The sequence below is a fragment of the Somniosus microcephalus genome, chromosome 3, assembly GCF_052327205.1.
Source record: "Somniosus microcephalus isolate GS21.2 chromosome 3, FLI_Smic_1.0, whole genome shotgun sequence".
NCBI lineage: Eukaryota > Metazoa > Chordata > Chondrichthyes > Squaliformes > Somniosidae > Somniosus > Somniosus microcephalus.
Genome location: NC_140989.1, coordinates 276,934,362 through 276,954,535, shown reverse-complemented (window position 1 = coordinate 276,954,535; position 20,174 = coordinate 276,934,362). Strand labels below are relative to the sequence as shown.

General features: G+C 40.1%; 1 protein-coding gene across 8 annotated transcripts in view; it reads left to right on the top strand.

Annotated features, from left to right (window-relative positions):
• LOC147121982 (nucleoprotein TPR-like) overlaps nucleotides 1–20,174 on the top strand; it is a 107,136-nt gene that overhangs the window by 19,750 nt on the left and 67,212 nt on the right. For all 8 annotated transcript variants that reach the window (XM_085982591.1, XM_085982587.1, XM_085982590.1 and 5 more), the window contains exons 7-23: nucleotides 107–199; nucleotides 738–818; nucleotides 2,420–2,507; nucleotides 2,612–2,752; nucleotides 2,836–2,930; nucleotides 3,928–4,125; nucleotides 4,925–5,032; nucleotides 5,591–5,817; nucleotides 6,456–6,619; nucleotides 8,130–8,281; nucleotides 14,280–14,428; nucleotides 14,969–15,131; nucleotides 15,657–15,791; nucleotides 16,682–16,822; nucleotides 17,185–17,347; nucleotides 18,176–18,342; nucleotides 19,114–19,266. In XM_085982591.1, the coding sequence (XP_085838717.1) occupies nucleotides 107–199; nucleotides 738–818; nucleotides 2,420–2,507; nucleotides 2,612–2,752; nucleotides 2,836–2,930; nucleotides 3,928–4,125; nucleotides 4,925–5,032; nucleotides 5,591–5,817; nucleotides 6,456–6,619; nucleotides 8,130–8,281; nucleotides 14,280–14,428; nucleotides 14,969–15,131; nucleotides 15,657–15,791; nucleotides 16,682–16,822; nucleotides 17,185–17,347; nucleotides 18,176–18,342; nucleotides 19,114–19,266 (2,418 nt within the window). The remainder of the gene's footprint in view (nucleotides 1–106; nucleotides 200–737; nucleotides 819–2,419; nucleotides 2,508–2,611; nucleotides 2,753–2,835; nucleotides 2,931–3,927; nucleotides 4,126–4,924; nucleotides 5,033–5,590; nucleotides 5,818–6,455; nucleotides 6,620–8,129; nucleotides 8,282–14,279; nucleotides 14,429–14,968; nucleotides 15,132–15,656; nucleotides 15,792–16,681; nucleotides 16,823–17,184; nucleotides 17,348–18,175; nucleotides 18,343–19,113; nucleotides 19,267–20,174) is intronic.

Genomic DNA, 20,174 nt, shown 5'->3' with positions numbered 1-20,174 from the left:
TTTGTATTTTACTTTTTACTAGATAATTAATTTTCACTTCACTAATGCAATCTTACTGAAAGCATTTGAATTTTATTCCATGATACTGAACGATTGTCTTTTACAGGTGTGCAGTATGGAAGAGCAGATCCGCACTTTAAAAGCATCTAAGGAAAACTTTGAGAAACAGGTTGAGGATTTAATGAGTAAATTGAAAGAGGTTAGTTTTTACCCCATTCTAGAATTAACACATCAGGGAATCTTTCAAAATTGGAGCATGTTGCCCCAGGTCCAATTGCTATTTTTTTGTTTGTATTCATCAAGCACACTCTCCTTGGAGTTTTTTTTTCCAATCATATTTCTCATTTTCATTCTTTTATAAATTAACAACCATTCAATATGCTAAGCTATTTCCCAGCCAAGAAATTCTACCAATAATGTCCAAGTGTAAAATATTTTTTAAGCACTTAGCATACCAAATAATCAGCTGCACGAGTTTATGTAGAACGCAGCAGCATGTTTCAGAAATCGAACCACTCCTGTGTTGGGTGCCTAGTATTCTCGGATCGAATTTGTAAATCTTTGCCTGTAGAGCTTATAGAAAAGTACACTTCTCGGTGAACTGTTTTATTTAGTTGAACCATGACAACTGTTTAACCATATGTAGTTTTTCAATTCCTTTGAAAATTGATGTCGAAGACATTTTATTCTTTTGTGTATGTATGCACTGGTTAACACACTTCTGTTTTTCTGATTAGTCTAAGGAGCAGTCAGCAACTATGGAGGAAAGGTTCCGAAATGAATTGAATGCACATGTGAAGTTGTCAAACTTGTACAAGGTATAATTTTGTTCTTCTGCAGCCCGTTGTGCAATTTAATGTACATTTATTTGCTCATTCACTTTTAATGCTTTGGAAACCAGTGACTTACAGTTAAGAGTACGGTTTGCAGTCTACAACAACTTCTTGCATTTATATAGCAACTTCAACATAAAATAACGTTGCAAGGTGCTTCATGGGCATGATTTTTTAAAAATTGGAAGAGAAAGTATTGCATCATCCCTGGTAAATTTAGTGGCTAAATAATGCCTCTTAAATATTTCAATAGTGTTTGATATGTATAAGCTTTTTATGTGTGGTTTCACACTTCATATTTATTTACTTCGATATTTTTACACTACTGTACCTTTTTTTGGTATTAGTACACCAAGGTCCTAGATAAATGCGCTCTATTAGATTTATGCAGCAATTCTGATCATCAGTGAGAAATACAAAGGAACAACAAAGTTGCACATCGCTTTTCCAACTGCAGTCGATCATAGTAATTTGTCTTTGACCATAATTCGACATAATACATATTTCCTGGGTTGATGCAGTCACACTAGAACTGAGTTATTAGCCAAGTATTTCTAGTGCGTGGAAAGTAACATTACTTTTGAGTTGCTCAAACTTTCTGCAATGCTGTAATTTGAGAGTTTCTGTGGGAATGTGACCTGCTCTGTGTGCTCATGCGTTGCAGGTAAGTGCCCTTGATTTGTCTAGGGTACTGCCTATGACAAGCGGTATCCTGAAAGAAGTTATTTGGCTTTGTCGTGAAAATGCACGATTACTGATCATGTTTCTTAGAGCAAATGGTGTCATGGGTGCTTTTTTATTCAGTTTAAAAAAAAAAAAAAAAAAAAAAATTAACATTTTGCTGTACCTGTGTGTTCAAATGTCTTTCTGTGGTTTGTAGAGCTAAGGATTTGATGCACAAAGTGGGACATCCTGCGTGCTAATGATTTTGGTGAACTGGCTTGGAGGAGCGCACATGCATTTTTAAAAAAGAATGAAGGCAGTCATTTCCTACTGAGGTCAAGTACAGGTTGCTGTTGGTGAGGGGAGTTTGCATATTGACCTGGAACCTGAAACTTGGAGTACTTGACTTCACTAACAGTTAACTTATAATTAATCTCTAGACCACTTTCCCCAGGGTGTTCTTGAGCATTGGCTTTATACAGACCCCAGACTACCTTTGAGCAAAAATTGGAGATTTATTTTTAAAGAAAGGAATCAACAATGTAAAGTTTGATCTTTTCCTTACTCCACCCCCAACATAAAAAATCTTTACAAGAGATGTAAAATGGTTGCAGTTTCTCCCATTTGACTGCTCGAACTGATGGAAGACTTGAAAGGAAGCATGATGGTAGTGTTTTTGTACTTCCCATAACTTTGTGACTGAAGTTAGTAACTCAGATTGTGAAGCATCTCAGGCACCAGCTTCTCCCTGACCACTCTGAAGTCGTGCATTATGATTACAACGTGTATTTCCACCCAAAGTAATTTGTTTGCATTAAGTGTGATTTAAATTTTTTTTAAATGCAGATAGATTAGATTTTAAAATAATGAAGTACATAGTGAAGTTATGAAGTATGTAAATACAATGCCTTGATTCATTGTAGGGTGCTGCAAATGACTCTGAAACTAAGGCAACAGAACTCACCAGAGCAGTTGAGGAGCTTCATAGTCTACTGAAACAAGCAAATGAAGGTCAGATTGCTTCAGCAAAAGTTATTGCATTACATGTCGCATGTGTTTTTAGTTGTAAATTACTTAGAAAATTAAGCACTTGTTGCCATTATTGTTTGTTTCAGCCCATAAATTAACTGAAGATCGACTGGCTGAGACCGAGGCCTGCAAAACAAGAGCAGCTGCTGAGCTGAATGAAAGGATCATCAAACTTGAAAAGGAATTGGAAAATGCTAACCATCTCCTTTCAGCTACCAAGCGTAAAGGTGCACATATTAGTTTGATTCTGAAGGATTATTCAGTAGCAGCATGAGTGTTTGCTTTATCATCTAACTGTTTTTCATGATAGGAGTGGCTGCACTCTCGGAAGAGGAGCTGGCAGCTATGTCGCCCACTGCAGCAGCTGTTGCTAAGATTGTAAAGCCTGGAATGAAGCTTACGGAGGTACGATGCTAGTGTCAGTCAAGTAATGTTTGTTTCAAAGTATCTTTGCTGTAGAAGTACATTTTCATTGAATCCAAATATTCAAAAAAAATTACTGAAAAGCTGTTCTCTCGCTGGCTTTCCATACCTGTAGACCATTTGTTAGCTTTTTGACAAGTTACAACATTCTTTATTTCCGGGACAGCATGCATGTTGCAGAACATTAAGCTGCAAACTGTGTTTGACACCAATTTTCTCCTCTTACACAGTTCTAACACTGGGAATAGAACTTTGAAAGTGTTTTAAGAGATGCTCACGTGGAATACCTTCAGAGAGCTTTTTTAGTGTTGAGTCTGGGATTATTACATTAAGATTCAAAATAAATTACTTTGCTTTGTATTATACTTCATATGGGGGGAAGTCCTAACAACATATTTTCAATTGAGCAGCACTGACATTTTAATATTGAAATGGTTTTTCTTGCATCTCTAGCAGAGCCTTCTAGCTACCAACTTACAAGGAAAGCGAGGTGATAAGTAGTTTAGTATTATAACTGACCCAGACTTGCCCTTTTCTTGAGCTCCAGTGGTTCCTTTTTATAGTTGAGGCTTTGATCAAGAGGGTGCCTACTAGGTTTCAATTTGTGCTACCACTGCAGGAAACTTCCTGGAGCTGCAACAGCCTCCAGTAAGCTGAATTTTATTGTTACTACAGCTGCATTAGCTTTTTTTTTTGCTCCTACTTTGACGACAGTATGCAATATGATCTTATCGGTGATACTGTTGAAAGCTGATGACTAATTTACTGCAACAAATTCACAACCGTGTATATTGATTTTGAGACAGTTAACCTTGATAGAGCTAAGTAAATGCTGTTGTAATGAAACTGGGTAGGTTGTTTTCTTCATATCTTTGCTAAATATTTTGGTCTTCTCTAGAATGGTAATATGCAATATACATAAATGTAAGTTTGGACAAAGTTAAAATACTTTTTATAATCTTTTATCCTGCCTGTACAGTTATATAATGGATATGTGGAAGCCCAAGATCAGTTGCTAGTGGCAAAACAGGAAAATAAGAGGGTAAACAAATACTTGGATGAAATTGTGAAAGAAGTGGAGATGAAGGCTCCACTTCTGAAGCGTCAGCGGGAAGAATATGAACGTGTGCAAAAGGCTGTGGCAAATCTCTCGGCTAAATTAGAAGATTCCATGAAGGTAATTTTTATTTTTGTTTAAGCTGTGGTTAACCTCTAATTCTTTTTAACCCCCTTGAGCCAGACTGCTGTACCAGCCATTATGTCTTTGAGCACTCCTGTGGTCTGTAAACTTTGGAGCACTGGGACTGGTTATAAGAACTGGCTTCTCTCATTCAGGTAGTTTATTCCCCATTGCCTACATAACAGTGACTGCACTTCAAAAGTAATTCATTCACTGTAAAGCACTTTGAAAGACACTACATAAATGTAAGTTCATTCATTGTTTTGTCTTGTCTCATAATCCAGTTGTTCGCTATCTACTATATAACGATGAATACATCCTGTATTCTGTGTCTTGGGCTAACCTGGTGGAGTAATCAGCTTGGAAAGTTTTCTTTAATTAGTGAACTTGTGTTCTGCATACAGCGTTGGTATGAAATTAGACAAAATGAGAATAACAACCTCCAACTTTTTGAATCAACAAAATCTAAAAGCAGCAAGAAAGTTTGACAGAAGTATGACCACAGTTACTGTTGTGTGCCTGCACACCTACATTATGCTTTATGTAACTCAAAAAGCATATGACTCGACCATGTTAACAATAGTTTACTGAAGATTCTGCAGAACCCCTTCCTTCATTGTGTTTATAATCTTGAAGCATATTGTGTATTTTGTTGTTGGAAGCATTTCTCAAAGTATGTTATAAAAGGTTTGGATTTTTTAAACAAATGATACAATAGCTGACTTATTCAGCTTATCTAGTAGGATCACTGCATTATGTGATTCACCATATTGGTAAAGCCTTTCTTTCTTCGCAGGAAATTCGCAGATTACAAAAAAGTACTGATGAGGCGAATAAGCATTCTTCAATGCTCGGCAGGGAGAACCAGAGATTAAAAATGCAAGTGTCAGACCTCTCACAGCAGGTTGGTAATTGGAGATTGCATGTTTTGCTTTCATATACATGTTGGGGTGGGGAGGGGGGGGGCGGGAAATGGATCACCACTGTTTTTCCCCAGCTGCTGTTAAAATGGAGCAGAGGGAGTGAAGTGCATAACTAAGCTAAATAGACCAGAAAGGTTTCCGGTTTGATTTCCTCAGCCTCTTACATTAGCTGATCTCAGCTGGGCTATTATCAGTAGGTGCACTACATCGTCTGCAATATTGCATAATCATTTACACTTGGTTGCCTTTTGCAGTTAACTTTTTACTGTACTAAAAACTTTACTGAGGGAAATTTTAAAATTTGAGAATGTTGTGATTCAGTTTGCCCATGTGCATCTGCTATTGGTGTACTTTTGATCTGCTTACCATTTTTCCTCAGTTATTTGCATGTACTTGTACCTTCTCTCTCATTGTTTAAAATACTCATTTATCAAAAACAAGTAACATAGCAGCTGTTGTCTCATTATTGAACCACTAACTGCTCCACATCTGACCTAAAGTATGTACTAGCTAAGTCCCTTTGTGATTGTGTGATTCAGAATAGAGTTCTTTTGATGGAACTGGAGGATGCACGTGGGAACCATATTTTGCGTGAAGATGAAGTTAGTTCTGCTGACATAAGCAGTTCCTCTGAAGTCATTACACAGCACTTGGTAACCTATCGTAACGTTGAGGAGCTGCAACAACAGAATCAACAGCTACTTGTGGCCATTCGTGAACTTGCTGATAAGCAGGAACGGGAAGAGCAGGAAAAAACATCTACACGGTAAATGCTAGAACTTGATCAATTTGAGATCCTTCTGACTTTTTTTGTTTTTTTTTCTTTAAAATGTCAGCTGCAGATCTGATCATCAGTCTTTCATACAAACTTCTCAAGTAGTTGCTGGTTTCCTTCCCTTTTTCCCTCCCCATAGATTTATCTGTACGCATATGTGTCTGTTCCTCTCCTTTCTATTCTGGGTGAGGAAGATTAATTTCCTGTACAAATAACTGATTCTACCTGCCATATTCTGAATGATGTGGCACTTCACGAAACTAATGCCATCTTTCTCTCTACCAGCACTTGCATGCTTCTGGCGCTACCTGACATGATTCTATCAACGTTCCCAGCCTTGCACCTTGGTGCATATTTTGAGCTTCTTGTTAACTCGGCGCTGTCTATAACTCTACCATCCAATTTGACGCCTAGACCAAATTTTTGCACTTCAATTATTCTCTCTCTCTCTCTGTCTCTGTGTGCATGTTACCCCCTCCCAAAAAATCGGTCTTGCGTCTGCGTGCCTTGTGCTCTATTTCCCTCCCTCACTAGTCGAGGTAGCATTGTATGAAATTTGAAATCAAGGTTGATTATGGTTCTGATGTAAGAGTCATTCAACAGATTGAGCAAATCTCTTTGAATTCTAGAATTTCTGAGCTTCAGTTGAATCTTTCGGAAGCTTTGAATGAACTTGAACGACTTCGTGAAGCACGGACTCATCAGATGCAGCTAGTGGAATCAATTGTACGGCAGCGTGATATGTACCGCATACTTCTTGCACAGATGACTGGCGTGACCATTCCAATCCAGGGTAAGGAGTGATACACCAGACGTAATTTAATTCAGAGGAATGTTTATTATAGAATGGTTACAGCACAGAAGGAGGGCATTCGGCCCTTCGAGCCTGTACCGGCTCTTTGTAAGAGCACTTAAGCTCCCCCACCCTGCAAATTTTTTTTCTTCAGGTACTTATCCAGTTCCCTTTTGAAAGTCGTGATTGAATCTGCCTCCACCACTCTTTCAGGCAGTGCATTTCAGATCCTAACCACTTGGTGCGTAAAAAAGGTTTTCCTCATGTCGCCGTTGGTTTTTCTGCCAATCACCTTAAATCTGTGTCCTCTGGTTCTCGACGCTTCCGCCAATGGGAACAGTTTCTCTCTCTGCTCTGTCTAGAGCCCTCATGATTTTGAACGCCGCTATCCAATCTCCTCTCGACCTTCTCTGCTCTTAAGGAGAACAACCTCAGTTTCTCCTGTCTGTCCAGTCTATCTCTTATGAATGTTATCTCTTGGAACAAATTAGGAGCCCATTCCTTTTAAGAGTGATTTACCCTTCTATAGAGTAGGTTTGGCTTAACCAGGTCCTTGAACAGTGGTTGCTCTAATCTGACTCTGAAAGGCCCAATACATAAATATCAAACAAAATTTGACTTGCTGTTCAACACAGAATGGTAATTGCACTTTTAAACCCTACAACTACTTTTTAAAGAGTTAACTTAAGGTAATCAATGCAGGCCTATTTGATTTATGAACGCATTAAAAGAATAGTCATAATTTGTATTTATATGGTGCCTCTGACATACAAATCTATCCAAAAGTACTTGATGGGCATAAGGGGAATAAAATGGACATCAAACCAATGATGGGAGATATTGGGCGTGACCAGAAGTTTGGTCAAATTGTGGTTTTTAAGGGGGGGCCTTTAAAGGAGGTGCAGGGGTTTAACGAGGGAATTCTAGAACACGGGGGCCTAGGCAATTGAAGATACTGCCATTAATGGTAGGGTCAGGGGATGGTGAAGCATTGGGAGACCGGGAGCTAATTTCAGACCGTGAGAACATGGGTAATGGGCAAGTAGGATTTGGCGCTGGATAGGATACAGGCAGTAGAGTATTACAGAGCGTGGAGGTTGAGAGGCCAACCAGAAGAAGATTGGAGCAATTGGAGGTAACCAATGCATGAATGAGGTTTCAGCTGCAAATGGGCTAATTATGGGGCAGAGGTAGAAGTAGGCAGTCTTTGTGATGGAGAGGATATGAGGTTTGGAAGCTCCCCATGGGGTCGAACCAGATATATTACAGTGCCCTCAAGTTTTCATTTGTAAAATTTAAGCTCTCGATTCTTGCAAAGTGACAAGTTTTATAACTGGTTGTCTTGTTTCAGCTGACACTCTGCATTGGTTGAGTGCATTGTCTTCCTTTCTGCTCCTCTTAGTGATATAAGTTCCCTAGTTAGTTTTTTTCATTATTTTTGAAGCTTTTTTAAAAGCTAGAAGATATCAGAAATATGCAAGTACTGTAAGTGTTTGCCATCTTCCTCCAGGTGCAGCAACAGAAGATGTATCTTTAATCTCATCCACTCCAAAACGGTCTCCAGGGCAAACAAAAAAAATGCCACAAATGACCTCCACACCAGCTCCAATTCCTTCAGTGGAGTCCACAGAGCTTGTGCAATCAAGGACAGCACTTAAACAGGTAGAAAGGATAAAAGTGTATTACATTTCACTGTTTCAAAATATAATTTATCTTCAAAACCCCACAAAAGGTTTTGAATTGTATAACGCAGCAGTGAAGCGTGTAAGTTGTTAAAATTTCTAAAGGAACAATTTGCTCCTGAAACTTGCTAATGTTTAGGAGAACCTACGTTGGTTAGTCGTTTTAGATGTCTTAAACAAAGTCTTGCGTATGGCACATATTTCCTGTACACGTTAACTGTACTTTGTCATGATTTTTATAATGGAACCAGTGTCAACCTGTCACAATGGAAAAACCTTAATGTAAATATTTATAATGTGGAAAATCCAATATCAACATGTTAAATTTCACCATTGCATATTATTGATGTGCCAATTGAGTTGCTCAGTAGTTTTTCAAGAAAATTTCGGCCACCTTTTTTGTGGTGCCTGAGGGTCCAGAGAAGGCCGCTGATGGGCAGGAACAGAGTCCGGGGTGGCACTTGAGATCTCATCCTGGCTCCGAACACCCACAAAGCTGCTCGATCCCAATATTGTCAGATCCTCGCAACTCCCTATTGTTGCCAGACTCTTCTCTTTTCTCTTTCCCCTCTCCCCACCCCATGTTCCAGCACCCACTCTAAGCACTGTTGGAACCGGAGATTCCATCCCAGTTTTGCCAAACTGTTGGCTCCCTTTTCTGTGCTTCCAGATTCCAGGGCCATCCCAAATGTTGCACATCCGTGTCCCTGGAAATATACGGCATAAAAATCCTATTCGTGTAAAATTTCTGACTCTCTCTGCCCCAGTGTGGTGAATACAGCTCAAAAATAAAACTGAAGTTAAAAGATACATATTTCAGAATAGCATAATTAAATTTGTCAAGTTTTTTTTTGTGTATGTTTCAGTAGCTTCATTAATGTTTTTACTTTTTAAGGCTTCAGCCTTGCTCTGAAAAGCCATGTTCTTGGTTTCAGGGAGATGGTACAGTCTGAGCACGTGAATAATTTCCCATTGTGCATCAGTAGGAGTTTGTCAGGGCAATTGGTAGGTAGATTGACTCAAGTGGAAAGGTGGAACTCCTCCATGGTGTAAAAGGATTTTTTTCCCAGTATCTTTTGTGCTGCAAAAGCTGTCAGCAGAATTAATTTTTAACTGAAGTTTATCAACTATTAAAGCTCAGACATTTGACTCTGATGCATAGTGAGATTGTGTCTTTCCCTTTAAGTTACATTGCTTTGTTTTTAGATTTAAAAAAAAATCAACTTTTGAATTCGTGGCAGCTGTGCTAAAGAGAGAAAAAGACCGACAGTTCTTGGGGCGCTACATGCTTTAGTGTTGTAATTGGCGGCTATGTACACACTTGGCAAATAGAATATTGAAATGATGAAATACACTTTAAAACTATCTTTAGGCTGGAACTCAAATACTGGTGGGATGGGGATTGTTTGGTTTCATTCTCTTGAGGTACCACCCTCCCTTGTTCTGACACACCCGTTGATCCTCCCTAATGCTCTAGATCTTTGTACCTTTCCCAGGGCTGCTGCATCCTATTACCACTCCCTACTTTTTTTATTAATTCCTGGGATGTTGGCGTTACTAGCAAGGCCATCAGTTATTGCCCATCTCTAAACTACTGCTGATGGACCTGTTGCCCCTCAGTGCTGACAGACCCCTTGCCACTTCTCAACTCCCCAGACTTTGGGAATTTCTTTACCCCTCCCCCACCACTTCTGTCAAACTTGGACAGCTTCTGCACTTAAAAATCCCAGAAATCGGCCAATAAATCACATTTCTCCCCCTCTCCCAGTGCTATAAAACCCCAGGATTTTCATACACAGTGCTGCAATATTTCAGAATTATTTCCCAATAAAGTCAAAGGCCAGCATTTCCCCTGTAACTGATGCTAATTGCTACATTCAATGTGCAACAGGTTACCTGCCAACCTTCGTGTATTCAGGGCTTTGCAAGAGATGGCAAAAATTAAGTACACAAAGAAGCCTAATCAAGAATTTATGATTTTCATAGGAAAAATAGTTGCACAATTTGATCCTCAAAACAGCGATGAAAATCTGCAGTACTATGTAATAAAAACGGAATTTGTTCTTTTTAGTACAAAGGCAAAATAATGTGGATGCTGGAAATCGGAAATAAAAACAGAAAATGCTGGAAATACTCTGGTCAGGCAGCACTTGTGGAGAGAGAAGCAGTTAATGTTTCAGGTCGATGACCCTTTGTCAGAACTGGAAAAAGTTGGAGATGTAACAGGTTTTTAAGCAAGTGTAGGGGCTGGGAAAGAGGGGAGGGGAGGAAAGAACAAAGGGAAGGTCTGCGATAGGATGGAAGGCAGGAGAGATTGAGAGACAAAAGGGATGATGTTGCAAGGCAAAAGGAGATGGTAATGGGACAAGTTAAGAAACAAAAGATGACTAGATGAAGTGTAAATGGCAATGGCAGAATGATCGACAGCTGCCTTGAGAGGGAAAAAAAAAATAGGGGAAGAGGTTATGGTCTGAAATTGTTGAACTCACTGTTGAGTCCAGAAGGCTGTAAAGTGCCTAATCGAAAGATGAGGTGCTGCTCCTCGAGCTCACGTTGAGCTTCATTGGAACAGTGCAAGAGGCTGAGGAAGGAGAGGTCAGAGTGGGAGTGGAGTGGAGAATTAAAGAAACACCGATTTACTTCTATTTCTTGCAATTTAGTATACTCTATTCGCTGCTCACAATGCGGTCTCCTCTACATTGGGGAGGCCAAATGCAGATTGGGTGACTGCTTTGCAGAACACATCCGTTCAGTCCGTATGGGTGACCCCAAGCTTCCGGTCAACATACTTTTACTGCGTACTTTACAACAATATCTTGGATTCATGTAAGCGCCTTTAACATAGTAAAACATCCAAGGTACTTCACAGGAATGTTATCGGATAAAAATTGATGCTGAGACAAAGAAAGGAGATATTAGGGCAGTTGACCAAAAGCTTGGTCAAAGAAATGGGTTTTAAGGAGCATCTTAAAGGAGGAGGGAGAAATGGAGAGGCAGAGAAGTTTGGTGAGGGAATTCCAGAGCTTGGGGTCTAGAAAACTGAAGTTGCGCCTGCCAGTAATTGAATGATGGCAAGGCCAGAATTGGAGGGATGCAGAGGTCCAGGAGGATTGGAGGACGGGAGCAGGTTGGAGATGAGGGACGAAACCATGCAGGGATTTGAACACTGGGATGAGAAATTTAAATTTGAGGCCAACGTAGGTCGGCGAGCACGGGGTCATAGTCTCAGGATAAGGTGATGGGCATTTAGGACCGAGATGAAGAGAAATTTCTTCACTCGCTGTATTTTTGTGAATCTTTGGAAATCTCTACCCCAGAGGGCTCCGGCTGCTGAGTCGTTGAGTATATTCAAGACAGACATTGATTTGAATTTTGGACACTTAAGGCAATCCAGGGATATGGAGATCAGGTGGGAAAGTAGAGTTGATTTCGAAGTTCAGCCGTGATCTTGTTGAATGGCAGTGCAGGCTCAAGGAGCAGTATGGCCTCCTCCTATTTCTTGTGTTCTAATGTGGTGGATGAATGGGTCTTGGTGCATTCTCACAAGGTAAAAATCTCTGGCTCCCAACTAAACCTACATTGGTTTTCTCTTCTGTTTTATAAAAATGCATTGATAGGACAATGCCATCTGCCTTATTTTATTGGTCGTGACCTGAGTAACTTGCATGTGTACTTTCTCAACAAAACTGTCTATTGTGTGGTTTTTAGCCAAAGCTCTTGCCATCGATGAATTTACAATATTTTTAGGAAGTAATATTCCTAGTGTATTAAATTAATTTAAATGTTTGTGTGTGTATCTAGAACACATTTAGCCCACCCCATTGTACTGTTGAAGGTTGAGGTGGCAATCTGTGTAGAGCCGGAAGATGTAGGTGAGGTTTTAAATGAATATTTTGCATCTGTGTTCACTATGGAGAAGGACGATGTAGGCATAGAAATCAGGCAGGGGGATTGTGATATACTTGAACAAATTAGTATTGAGAGGGAGGAGGTACTAGCAGTTTTAGCGGGCTTAAAAGTGGATAAAACCCCAGGCCCAGACGAGATGTATCCCAGGCTGCTGTGTGAGGCAAGGGAGGAGATTGCAGGGGCTCTGACACAAATTTTCAGAACCTCTCTGGCCACGGGAGGTGCCAGAGGACTGGAGAACAGCTAACGTAGTACCATTATTCAAGAAGGGTAGTAGGGATAAACCAGGGAATTACAGGCCAGTGAGCCTAACATCAGTGGTAGGGAAATTATTGGACAAAATTCTGAGGGACAGAATTAGTCTCCGCTTGGAGAGGCAAGGATTAATCAAGGCTAGTCAGCATGGCTTTGTCAGGGGGAGATCATGTCTGACCAATTTGATTGAATTTTTCGAGGGGGTGACTAGGTGTGTGGTTGAGGGTAGTGCAGTTGATGTGGTCTACATGGACTTCAGTAAGGCTTTTGACAAAGTCTCGCATGGGAGACTGGTCAAGAAGGTAAGAGCCCATGGGATCCAGGGCAATTTGGCACATTGGATCCAAAATTGCCTTCGTGGCAGGAGGCAGAGGGTGATGGTCGAAGGTTGTTTTTGCGACTGGAAGCCTGTGTCCAGTGGTGTACCGCAGGGATCGGTGCTGGGTCCTTTGCTGTTTGTAGTGTACATTAATGATTTAGATATGAATGTAGGAGGTATGATCAGTAAGTTCGCAGATGACACGAAAATTGGTGGAGTGGTAAATAGCGAGGAGGGAAGCCACAGGACGATATAGACGGGTTGGTTAGATGGGCAGAACAGTGGCAAATGGAATTTAACCCTGAAAAGTGTGAGGTGATGCATTTTGGGAGGACTAACAAGGCAAGGGAATAAACAATGAATGGTAGGACCCAAGGAAGGACAGAGGGACGTTGGTGTGCATGTACATAGATCCCTGAAGGCAGCAGGACAGGTAGATAAGGTGGTTAAAAAGGCATATGGGATACTTGCCTTCATTAGCAGAGGCATAGAATATAAGAGCAGGGTGGTTATGATGGAGCTGTACAAAACGCTAGTTAGGCCACAGCTGGAATACTGTGTGCAGTTCTGGTCGCCACACTATAGGAAGGATGTGATTGCATTGGAGAGGGTGCAGAGGAGATTCACCAGGATGTTACCTGGGCTGGAGTGCTTCAGCTATGATGAGAGACTGGACAGGCTGGGGTTGTTTTCTTTAGAGCAGAGAAGGCTGAGGGGGGACCTGATTGAGGTGTACAAAATTATGAGGGGCATAGATAGGGTAGATAGAAAGGAACTTTCCTCTTAGTAGAGGGGTCAATAACCAGGGGGCATAGTTTCAAGGGAAGGGGCAGGAGGTTTAGAGGAGATTTGAGGAAAAACTTTTTCACCCAGAGGGTCATTGGAATCTGGAACTCACTGCCTGAAAGGGTGGTTGAGGCAGGAACCCTCAACATTCAAGAAGCATTTAGATGAGCACTTGAAACGCCATAGCATACAAGGCTACGGACCAAGTGCTGGAAAATGTGATTTAGAATAGACAGGGCTTGATGGCCGGCGCGGACACGATGGGCCGAAGGGCCTCTTTCTGTGCTGTATAACTCTGACTCTGAGGTTCTGACGTCTCTGTAAATTCCTCTTTGATTGGCCCATCATCAGAAAGGGTACTTAATCAGTATATGAAGACTTCTTTCATGCCAGGTGGTCAGATGGCAAATGATAAACCTGGTACCCAGGTCAGCAGGTAAATATTGCTTGCGATTGGATTGAAATTCTTGCATCTTAATCAGTTGTGAAATAACCTAATCTAGCTACCTGGCTGCTGAAGGGTAGGATTATAAATTGATCTGGAGTAATATACTCCCAAGTAGAAATTCATGAAGGGAAAGGAATTTGTTGTGAAAATTACAAAATGTATAACTATTGGTTAATTGTGTAAGCGAAGCCAAAAAATACATCCATGCAGGGTTGCTAACATTTTAAGATGCATCATATTTAGAAAATTACTTTATTTCAGCTCCAGTTACACTTTGAAACATATAAGAAGGAAAAGGCAGAGAATGACAAAATGTTAAATGAGCAAAATGAGAAACTTCAGGATCAGCTGACACAACTGCGAACTCAAAGCACAAAACTGTCTACACAGCTGGAATTTGCTTCTAAACGGTATGATTGGATAATCAAGGCTATAGATTTTAGGGGCTAGATATTTAGAAACTGCGATGATAGTACTCCACTAGATTAGATAAATACAGGAAACTTTGTTATCTGGAGGCTAAATGTCCGGCAAGCTCGAGCCACCGGCAAAAATCAGGAGCCGTTTCGTTAGTTTTTTTTTCTTTTCGTTGCTTTTTTATCAACAGTCAAGCTCTGCAAGGTCTGTAGCTAAGCACCAGCTTCAGCTAGAGACGCTAGCCGACTGTTTAGAAGCTGTTGCTAAGCAACAGGGTTTGTTGATTCACACGGAGCTGAAAATCTCCGTATGTTTCAACATCGGCGCTGGTGTGTCCGGCAGTTTTGAGGGAACGGCAACAGCTTGGTGCCGGATAGCACAAAGTTTCCTGTATGTCTAACGTCGTGATGTAAGTATCCTGTTCCTTTTTTAAAAATGAAGCTTCATTTGTAATCCTCTAACTGACTATAAACTTTCGCCATTTCAGGAACTTTCAATTCAATAAAGGCTTAATTTTTTTTTTTTAAATTTAGGTATGAGATGCTGCAGAACAATGTAGATGGGTTCCGGCGTGAAATAGCATCCTTGCGTGACCGGTATCAGAAGCTCAGCACAACTGTTCAGAAACAGGAGCACATAATTGGCAGTATGACTCAAGATTTGCGAGCATCAAATGAAAAGTTGGCTATAGAGGAGGTGAGAGAACTTTACATATATATTTAAAAACTCTGGTTTTCTGGAGACAGTAAACCTAGAAACAGAAAATATCAAGGCTGGAAGAGACCAGAGGTGCATATAGCCTGCCTTCCTGCTGTTCCAGTAGTTGCGTCCGATAATGTGCATCTCCAAGCTATTTTTCGCGGGGGGGTTTTTTGCCTTGAAGTGATCTAACTCCTTGTCCCTATAATCTCCCTTGGTGAACTATTCCACAGATTGTGGTGTGTGGAGGATACATATTATTTGAGGACTGAAGAAATTCCACCAAATGCTTGTTCATCTAAAGATCTAATAATGGGTTTCTTACCAGGATGGTTTGCACATGGGATTATGTTAAGCTTTACGTTATTTTAACTTGCTTCTCAAATGTTTTCAGCAGATTATAATGTCTATGGAAAGGATCCATTTCATTGAAATCAGTTGGGAGTTGCTATAGTTTTAGAAAGCAGAGACATTGAACAGTTTTTGAATTTTCTGTTACTTTCTCTAACCCCCTTCCCACAGACTCGAGTAGAAAATTTGAGGAAAGAGAAAGATATGTTGAAGATGGTGGAAGTACGTCTTACCCAAGAGCGGGATTCAAAATTCGCTGAGCACAGGGGACAAAGCTTGCTGTTAACAAATCTGCGATCTATTCAGGTACACTATGCAAAATTGTGACTTTTAATGCTTTCCGTCTCGGCCTGAGTGTGTGAAATCTAACTAAAAGCAATGTTGCCAGCATAAAACCGCTGAAGCTTGACCTCTTTGGACAGAATTTGTGGTCTTGGATCAAGTATGAAAATGGAAAAGTCGTGGATAGTTCAGCTCGATGTCATTGAGATAAGAATAACTATTGAGTTATGTTGATGCACAGATGAGAGATTCAACCATCTTATTTGATTTCCTAACGAGCACTGGTTACTTTGGCTACAACCTTTTAAAGAGTATTTGTATTTCTAAAATCTCTTCCAATGTACCATAGCATAAACATTCTGTATGGTGGTGAGCATATATATTTAAAGTTTAATTTGTATTTAAAAGTATGCATAATCTTGGAATGCAGTCTTGAAGTAGGTTTGGGACTATTTTCTTATGGAAAACATAGAAGATAGGAGTAGGCCATTCGGCCCCTCGAGCCTGCTCCGCCATTCAATGTGATCATGGCTGATCATCCAATTTCAGTACCCGGTCCCTGCTTTCTCCCCATACCCCTTGATCCCTTTAGCCTTAAGAAATATATCCAACTCCTTCTTGAATATATTTAATGAGTTGGCCTCGACTGCCTTCTGTGGTAGAGAATTCCACAGGTTCACCACTCTCTGGGTGAAGAAATTCCTCCTCATCTCTATCCTAAATGGCTTACCCCTTATCCTTAGACTGTGACCCCTGGTTCTGGACTCCCTGGCCATTGGGAACATCCTTCCTGCATCTAGTCTGTCCAGTCCTGTCAGAATTTTATAGTAATCAATTCTTTTTAAAAACCTGCTGGTGTTCAGTTTTTTGGTTAAAGGAATTTTGTGTTAATATCCAATTCTTTTAATATGTAGTTGAGTCTGGAGCGTGCGGAAACTGAGACCAGGCAACGTTTAAACAACCAGATTGAAAAACAAGAGCGTGAAATAGAGAAGCTGAAAAAGAAATTTGAATATGAAGTGGATCAGCGGCATTTACTTGGCAGAAACCAAGAAGTAAGTATATAAAAAATTAACCCAATTATATAGGATATGTAATTAGTGATGTTGATCATGATGGGTCATGTTTGAAGTAGCTCAAAGGATCAGAAAACTGGGGGTTAGGTGTGGTGGTGGGAGCAGAAAGCGTAGGGAGTGGAAGGAAGGTAAGACACAAATTCGTGTACAAGTTGGAGAGTCAGAATGGAGTGTCCTGTAAAGTATGTTATGTACTGATTTAGGGGACAGGTCTGCTTTAGTAGTGTAATAATCCTTGCATCAGTATAGTTTAAGTAAAGAGCAAACTGCTCCATCCGTCAGTTCTATGAAATTACTCTCTGAGCTGTGTATTAATTAGTGTTCTTTTTTAACTTGTGAAGATTCAACTTATGGAAGTCAAGAAGCAGCTTGAAACTGAATCTAATCTTCATGTGAAGACAAAGGAACTCCTGAAAAATGCAGAGAAAGAAATGAGCACTTTGAAGCTACATCTTAACAATGTTGAAATTAAACTGGCAGAGACTAAGGAAGGTGATTCCAAAGGTAAACCATATTTTTGAGCATGGCTTGTATATTCGTAAGTTGATCTAAAGTTCTTCTGTCGCTCTTTCCCCTGCCCACAACTGCCATCCGTAGGGAAGAGTCTGCCATTTGATTGGAATCTTACTCTTATGGCTCACTTAAGATTGTGAAATTTGCCTGTACCAAATTGTATGCCATTGCTTCATAGCAACTGTTTTCTATGGGTGGAGGTGTATGCGCATTTTTAGTTGTGTGCAATGTTCCCTCTAATTTTTTTCTGGGCCGCGTGGCCCCTTTAAGCAGGTTAAAAGTCAGTGAGCCGGCTACGCAGGAGCTCCAAACAGCTGCGCAGCTTAAAGGGAACATTGATTGGTTGTGTGCAACTTTTAATATTTTTTTCTGATGCTTCAGTTATGCTGATCTTAGAACTTTTCAATTAAGAGACAGAACTACATAAAAACGTTTTTGATGCAGTATATACTCAAATGGCCTCAAGTCCTGCATTACTGGTGACCTGGCATGTGTTCAACTTAGTAAACACAAACAGAAGTGGGAAAATCCACATAAGTTAGGCAAGTTTTCTTGAGATGTTTGCTTACCAATTATTCTCTTTTCCCCCTTCCCTTTCTCTTTACCCCAGCTTTACTTTTGAGCATGACTTGTATATTCTGGCCCCCATTTGTAACTAAACTTGGTGGTGAAGCCCCTTTTAGAGAATCATAAGGATGTCAAGTTTACATGATGAACCCTGAAGAAACTGTTTATATGAAGAAATTAGCTCTTGCATGATGTGGAATTATTGTTCATTGAAATTTTAGATAGCCATATACAGTTCTGATCTATTTCCAGGGGAATCTAATATAGAAGATGATGTTGATAACCTCCGGTCACGGCTTCGACAGGCTGAAGAGCAGGCAAATGACTTGAGAGAGCGTCTCAAGACTACTACAAACAATGTGGAACAATACAGAGACATGGTCCTCAGTCTGGAGGAGTCCCTCAGTAAGGAGAAGCAGGTGGGCAACTTAAGTGTGCAGCACGTCAAGGAGCTAGAATGTTTCCTATTTGCTTTTAAAAGGGGAACTAGTAAAAGACTATTGCTGTTCTGCTCTTGCTATGGAAAGTCGTGGATTTAGTAGTCATTTTTAATATGCCACCAAGACATGAATTGGATGGCATGCTAACTATATTCTGCATTGGAGAAGTTGTTATAATACCCTTTTGTTTGTGGACATGGGAGTGGTTTATAATTGGAACCATTATGAACTGATGGCTGATGTCCTTTTTTCTTCCTGTCTTCTTCCTGTCTATCATTTGATGCAGTTCTACAGTCATGCTACCTTGAATACGTGACAAGTCGTAACAAGTGTCCAGGTTGCCACATCTGCAAAATGCTTTCTTTCCTACTCGGTAATTCAGGAAGTGCTGATGTGACAATAGTCCAACATATCCATTGAGTTTGCACATTTAATTTACAAGTTAACATATCATCCCAACTGATCCTCCAGTTCTGTCATTTGAGCTGTGTACCTGTTAAATAGCAGTTGAACAGGAGTGACTGCATTTTATATGCCATGTAATGTTTCAATAAAAATCTGCTTTCTCACCAAGCCAACACAAGCGAGTTCTGCACAAAACTAGTACTTGAGACTGAAATTACTGTTACGTAGCATTCTGTGGGAACAGTGACTGGGATTGAAGATAATATACCACCCATTTAAATGATCGAAATGGTGAGAATAATTGAAATGTTATCTGGATCCATTATAACAATTATCCATTCTCAGGTGACGGAAGAGGTACGTTCTGCTGTAGAATCTCGCCTCAAAGAGTCTGCAGAGTACCAGGGGCAGTTAGAAAAGCGTATGTTGGAAGCAGAGAATGAAAAACAAGCTCTCACTGATGAGAAGCACAAAGCTATAGAAAATTTGGAACAGCAGGTAATGGTTCTTTATTGGAAATGCCAGACATAACCTTTGAAATTAGTTGACAAATGCAATAAAAATACTATAAATCGCTACATGAGTGCCTATTCATGGATCAGTACATATTTTAAAGAGGAGGAAACATGGTTTTAATTCCTAACTGGGTGAGTTTGTTTGAGTATTCAGATTATTTTGCTCCTTGCTTTCCTTACTCTATATGTTGACTTCTGAAAAATGGGAGTGTTAGGCTATATTTAAATAGCAATGGTACAGAAATGTAACCAGATCCATTTTTTTTTTAAATTGGTTGGGTTATGAAAATGAATAAGGTTTCTCTTTTAAATCATGATCTGTCATAACTGCACAGAAGGAGGTCATTCGGCCTATCGAGCAATCCAGTTAGTCCCATTCCCCTGCTCTATCCCTGTAGCACCCTGCAAGTTTATAGAGACTTAACTTGTAGCTAAAATGTTTTAAGTTTTCTATAAAGAGAATAACATTTTGCTGTAAGCTTTAAAATTGAGTTGGGGTCAATGCAGGATGTGTACAACTTTACAAATAACGTAACAAATTTTTGTTGGTATCATGATGAGCATCACAAGTTAATTAAATGTTCAACTCTGTCTTGTTTAACTCAGTTGGTCAACCATTGAATTGAGTTTTTTTTGGGTCCAGCCCAATACTGGACAGCAACAGGCTGTATTTCTTCTAAACACTGAACATGAACAACATTATCCCTTTATAGACAGCAAAAGCAGACTAGAAGTCAGTCACCCTAAGTTTATATATTTGTGATTTAACTTTTTAAATAGCATGGCTTGATAAAGCAATAAAGGGGTTATCCTAATCTGCAGGAGAGAGAATATTGGGTTGGTTATATGGGGCCGGATTTTGCGACCCCTATGCCTTCCCGCAGGAAGCCT